The sequence below is a fragment of the Pinus tabuliformis genome, chromosome 6 (genome assembly GCF_031772625.1).
Source record: "Pinus tabuliformis cultivar Carrire ecotype Pingquan chromosome 6, CPIR1, whole genome shotgun sequence".
Taxonomy (NCBI): Eukaryota; Viridiplantae; Streptophyta; class Pinopsida; order Pinales; family Pinaceae; genus Pinus; species Pinus tabuliformis.
In genome coordinates, this window is record NC_142292.1 from 126,391,266 (window position 1) to 126,397,944 (window position 6,679).

General features: G+C 38.4%; 1 protein-coding gene across 1 annotated transcript; it reads left to right on the plus strand.

Annotated features, from left to right (window-relative positions):
* The first annotated feature begins 4,391 nt into the window (after positions 1-4,391).
* LOC149257666 (uncharacterized) lies at positions 4,392-5,261 on the plus strand. Its single transcript, XM_089382236.1, has 2 exons — positions 4,392-4,681; positions 4,964-5,261. The coding sequence occupies exons 1-2, from the start codon at positions 4,392-4,394 to the stop codon at positions 5,259-5,261; spliced, it is 588 nt and encodes a 195-aa protein (XP_089238362.1).
* The last annotated feature ends 1,418 nt before the right edge of the window (positions 5,262-6,679 follow it).

Sequence of the window (6,679 nt, forward strand, 5' to 3'; positions counted from 1 at the left end):
CCCGCATGCATGTGGCATATATGTATGTTTGGTGTGGAACATCAAAACATGGAGAATCTTGGTCAAATCTCTTTCAGGATTTACTGTGGAAAAAAATGCTACTTGGATGAAAAATTGTTTGCGTCTTTCCTTAATCGCTTGTTTAACACCCTGAGTTGCACTATTACTGAGTTTTCTGTTTCATTTAAGGAGATGGAAGAACATTACCAGGTCCCAGAGTTGCAATTAAGGAAATGCATCAGCTCCTCAACCTTTTTGACACTGGCGACAGATGTTTTTCTTTTTGAAACTTCAAGTTCACGGGAATTTAAAGTGGTTATAGAATGGATTCAAGAAGGTGCTGCAACAAACAAATTACAGCAATCTGCCCCGATTGAGGTGATGCATAACATCGCAGCAAAGAATTTAAAAAGCTTGTCTCACACAGATACAAATTCTTTAGTGAAATTAATGGCAGAGGGAAATGTTTCCTCCTCCATTGAGGATAGTAAAAAGAACAGCTGCACTAAAGCGGTAGCAAAAGGTTACCCTTCTGAGCATAGTAAAAAGGGTGGAAGTCTACATAGCAAAACATCACCAAATAATAATCTTGTTCAGGAGGCTAAGAAGAGTGGAAATTCAGAGAACTTTTCTTCTTTAAAACTGTATTCACGAAATCATACATCAGTAGTGGGAACTACAAGGTGCTATAAATGTAAATAATTGGGTCATTCTGCTCAATCTTGTACAAAACATAGTCCTGCAGAAGCTGAGAGTAACCGTTCCCGTGTTTCTACTCGTATATCTCCTACAAGAAGCTCAAAAGAATTCACAAATTGAACTCTCCAGAGGAGATTTCATTTCCAGGTAACATTACAGAATGTAAAAACAGTCAAGGTTCAGGGAAAAAACAACTGAATTTTGACTCTGATAAAAGAGACCATGTCCAGTGGGCAGGGAGTGATTCACCTAGGTAGGTTTCTGGAATTCGGGAAATGTCCTATGCTGACCACAAATTTACTCTCAAAGGGCACCACAAACAGGTGGAGGAAACATATATTCGAAACCAACTCTAGACTTTTGTTCTAAAGTGATCACATTTACTACAGTTCAAAATATGTCAAAACAGCTTAAAAGAGTTTTTGCCCTTACACATAAAGGAGGTGGACAACACATCAAGGACGTGGCCATCTGTTACATTTTGGATAATCAAAGATAAAGGACATGCTTCTTTGGATTCGAAAATTGTAAGGCAAACTAAAGACCGATGAGCAAGAGTAGTTTCCTATGTTTCAGGACAATGGAGAAGATGTGGCATTGAAGACCAGCATGGAGTTTTGAACATTTATCACAGCCTAAGTACAAAGGAACCAGATGTCAAAGAACGAGAACCATTGTAATCAAGGCTATTGTTATTAGCATAGCATGGTGTTAGAATCCTACTTGATTTAGACCTCTAGAAAGTCTAGTTAAAGTTTGTTGCATTAAATAGGTGGTTAATAGTTAAACAGGTGTCATTAGAAGTAGATTTCGAGTTCCCCTAATGTTTAAGGAGGAATCTCAGTCAAGTCTATATATAGCTGAAACAGCAATGTAATCAGGGTTGGAAAATTTTATGATACAGCTTGTATTTGGCTTATGTAAAGACTCATTTTCAGTAATATAATTTTGACTTTACTTCTCAGGATTCATGAAGGATTTCTTATGTTCAGAATATGTGATCTTGTCCTTTCCATAATTTTTACAGTGGTATAGATGTATAATCACTCAGAATTCACTGAATGTGCTCTGATTTCCTGTATGCATTTATAAACTGTGGTCCCATATGAGTTATGTTCTGAATGTCTAAATGCTGAGTGCCCTGACTTCTATGTAAGGTTGAGTTCACTGTTATATTGAGGTGTTGTTGACTCCATAAGCCCAATGGATAGTTATTTAATGTATTTCCAGCATTCATATTTTTCACAGTTGTTCTATAAGAGCTAGCCATCCTATATTTAATCAAAATCATTAATCCATCAAGAGAGAGCCCTCTCAGGTTGAGGAGGCTAGGCCTCAGCATAAAGTAGGTTTGAAATAGTTACTTAGAGTCAACCTGACCAGCAGCCTATCAGGGTCTGATTTTGAGATAACATTTTGGTGCGTCTGTCGGAGCCTGAAGTCTATTCATTCCCGAAATCAAGAGGTTGAACTTCTGAAGGTAGCAGGAGCTCAGACATCTTTTTGAGGCTGCAAAACTACCTTGGCGACTCCACACATCGAATAAGAAATTGGAAGGTGACTCCACTGCTAGAAGATCAGTAGCTTGATGAAGTTACAAGATGAGTTCCACTGCAAGAATGAATGCCAGGTATGCTCCTATGAATCGGTCTCATATCCCTGGTTTTCCAAATCCTATGCCAAAGGTTGATTGGTTATATGATCTTCCAATATTCAAAGATGAAAAGAAGGACAATGCTGCTCTTCATTTGGTTAGGTTCCATATGCATGTACGCAGTCTTAAGGTTCATTTCCCTGAAGATTGTCTCATGAAGATGTTTATGACCACTTTAGAAGGAAAGGCATGGTCTTGGTATAAAGGTTTGGAAAATGGTTCAATATATTCGCTTGCTAATTTTCATGATGAATTCTATGAGATGTATAAAGAATGTCATCCTTCCTTATTGTTGCTCAAAGATTGCTGTAGACATTCTTTAAGTCTTATTCAGTACTTGGAGGATTGTTATGATGATGATGAATTTATGGATGAAGAAATTTTAGAGGCTCTTCATAACAATGCATTTCAACACCAAGAAGAAAGTATAACATCTCATGAAACGCAGCATGAAGATCAACAGGGGTTTATTTGTGAAAACCATGTTTCATCCCTTGATATTGATGTAGAGATGCAGCAGATTTGTCAATCTTCGTATCATTATCAAGATGAACATGATTACAAACACCAAGAAGAAATGCTGGAAGAAACTTTTTATGACCCTCAGGCAGAGGAAAAGGTTGTTCATTTTTGTAATTCCTTGCAGCAACCTAAATCAAAGAATGATCTTTATAATGAAGAAAATTACATTGTTTGTGGGCATCATTCAGAAAGGCAGTTGGATAGCATATCAAATAAATTTGGTGTGGCTGAGGATAAGTTGTTTGAAGATATAGAATGTTATGAGAATCATCAAACTAACCATGTGTTTTTTGACCCTATAGCTGACTACATGGAAAAGATTTACTGTTCAGGCTTCCAATTATATGTTCATCTTGAAGAACAGTTACACCTCATGCTTCCTTGGTTATTTCAGTATCTGGTTTACTTATGCTTCAAGCACAGTAAGGAGATCCAAGTTTCAGATCAGATTGATGATTGGCTTCATTGGAAGTTTCATGTTCCTTGAGCTACAATTGGAGAATGCAGCTGATAGGGTAGGTAGGAATGTGCAAATAAGCTCAGGGTAGGTTGACTGAGCATCTATTTCAGTAGGTGCAGTTTGAATTCTTCGTTCAGAAAACATAAAAGGCTTGAGGAGAAAATTGGGCAGAGGTTCAAAGTTTTACTCTAGAGGATGGATAGCGGCACTGGAGCTACAAGTTCTTAGTATACCACAAGGGCACACTATCCCAAGTGGAGCCACTGTTATCACTCAAGAAAAATTTTAAATTGTTCACATCAGTTCAATTGTTTGCCAAAGGGTTGGTGTCAATCTTGGGTCTAGTCTTTTCATCTGGTTTTAGAGTCTAAATAGTTTGAATAGGAGTCTTGTTAAGAGTATTGTTGGTATGTATAAAGGGGTCAATTCTCTGTTTTAGTCTATCATTGGTCTGACATCTCACATGGATATCATATGTCCAAACTCATTTCAAAGCCGAAATTGTCTAGGTGATTTCGTAGCGCCTGTAATCATTTTAAAGTGGTTTTGCAGCACATAAATCCTTTTTAGCAGTTTCGCAGCGCAACATGTTTTAGGAGATTTCGTAGCGCATAATTCATATTTTGCACTGGCTGCGCTACGAAATTGGGATTTGTTCGAATCCATAGCCATTCTTTCACAGATGTCATATCCATCAAAATCCATTATCAGTGATCAGCTTATACCCTTTGCCTGTCAATTCGACCGCTTATCTTTATCATTAGGTCATTAGGTGTCGCCGTAAGCTCAAATTGCAAGTTTCAAAAGAAGATATAGAATCTCGAAGCCTCAAAGGTCATGTAGCTGTGAGTTCATGCTCACACGCTGGTGGTCACAAATATGCTGGAAACCTTATAATATACAGTTCAAATGTTGATGGTGAAGTTACTGGTCACTGGTGTTTAAAGAGATCTAAGGGAGAGGTGTAGGAGCAATTACCTGTGGGAGCCTCGTTTGAAAGCAAAATGGGGGAAGGTTATTGGTCCTGCAGCCTACCGATGGCAATGGACTGTTACAATGAGTAATGAGACAGGGGTGTTAGATGGCTGCAAAGTTAACGCCTGGTTGAGGTCCCTGTCTTGCATTTGGCAATTTTCGTGGTTGAGATTACGGCCAGAGATTAACAAAGGAGGCAAAAGCAGCTCACTCAGTGATTCAGTGATGGCGTGGTATCTGGCACTTGAAAGTGGTAAATTTTGGTTTCCAGCTCAGGTATACAATCGCGAGCGTGGACATGTTGGGTTTATGCTATCTTGTTATGACGCAGAGCTTAGTTATGATAGCAGAACCGATACTTTCAAGGCCAGGTATCCACCACATAGTCATCGAAAAATTGTCATCAAAGATGAAGTAGCAGTGGAAAGGATGCCTGTGCGTTACTCTCAGCATTTGATAATCGCCTTTGGATTCCAATAAGAAACATTCTTCTGCAGCTTTGTAAAGGTTCTGGATTCAATCCATCGTAAATGCAATAAAACAGGGCTACAGGGAAGATAATGGGCTTTACCTTGAGATTGATGCAGATGAGCAGCTACTGATCTATATACCATTTACTCAAGTTATCAAATTGCATTCTTTGGTAATTAAAGGTCTTACCAAGGAAGTCCAAAGACAGTGAAACTATTTGCAAATAAGGAGCATATGGGGTTTAGCAATGTAAATGACTTTCCTCCAAGTGATACCATGGTTTTATCACCAGATAATCTTGAGGGAAAACCAGTTGTCTTGAAGTATGTAAAATTCCAGAATGTTCACAGTTTGACCATCTTTATAGAGGACAATCAGGGCGGTGCCGACGTTACACAAATTCAGAAGCTTGTCCTATATGGGAGCACTGTGGAAACAACAAATATGAAGGAGTTGAAGAAAATCAATGAGGATCAGTAGATGCCAAGAAAACCCACATGCATGTGGCATATATGTATGTTTGGTGTGGAACATCAAAACATGGAGAATCTTGGTCAAATCTCTTTCAGGATTTACTATGGAAAAAAATGCTACTTGGATGAAAAGTTGTTTGCGTCTTTCCTTAATCGCTTGTTTAACACCCTGAGTTGCACTATTACTGAGTTTTCTGTTTCATTTAAGGAGATGGAAGAACATTACCAGGTCCCAGAGTTGCAATTAAGGAAATGCATCAGCTCCTCAACCTTTTTGACACTGGCGACAGATGTTTTTCTTTTTGAAACTTCAAGTTCATGGGAATTTAAAGTGGTTATAGAATGGATTCAAGAAGGTGCTGCAACAAACAAATTACAGCAATCTGCCCCGATTGAGGTGATGCATAACATCGCAGCAAAGAATTTAAAAATCTTGTCTCACACAGATACAAATTCTTTAGTGAAATTAATGGCAGAGGGAAATGTTTCCTCCTCCATTGAGGATAGTAAAAAGAACAGCTGCACTAAAGCGGTAGCAAAAGGTTACCCTTCTGAGCATAGTAAAAAGGGTGGAAGTCTACATAGCAAAACATCACCAAATAATAATCTTGTTCAGGAGGCTAAGAAGAGTGGAAATTCAGAGAACTTTTCTTCTTTAAAACTGTATTCACGAAATCATACATCAGTAGTGGGAACTACAAGGTGCTATAAATGTAAATAATTGGGTCATTCTGCTCAGTCTTGTACAAAACATAGTCCTGCAGAAGCTGAGAGTAACCGTTCCCGTGTTTCTACTCGTATATCTCCTACAAGAAGCTCAAAAGAATTCACAAATTGAACTCTCCAGTGGAGATTGCATTTCCAGGTAACATTACAGAATGTAAAAACAGTCAAGGTTCAGGGAAAAAACAACTGAATTTTGACTCTGATAAAAGAGACCATGTCCAGTGGGCAGGGAGTGATTCACCTAGGTAGGTTTCTGGAATTCGGGAAATGTCCTATGCTGACCACAAATTTACTCTCAAAGGGCACCACAAACAGGTGGAGGAAACATATATTCGAAACCAACTCTAGACTTTTGTTCTAAAGTGATCACATTTACTACAGTTCAAAATATGTCAAAACAGCTTAAAAGAGTTTTTGCCCTTACACATAAAGGAGGTGGACAGCACATCAAGGACGTGGCCATCTGTTACATTTTGGATAATCAAAGATAAAGGACATGCTTCTTTGGATTCGAAAATTGTAAGGCAAACTAAAGACCGATGAGCAAGAGTAGTTTCCTATGTTTCAGGACAATGGAGAAGATGTGGCATTGAAGACCAGCATGGAGTTTTGAACATTTATCACAGCCTACGTACAAAGGAACCAGATGTCAAAGAACGAGAACCATTGTAATCAAGGCTATTGTTATTAGCATAGCAT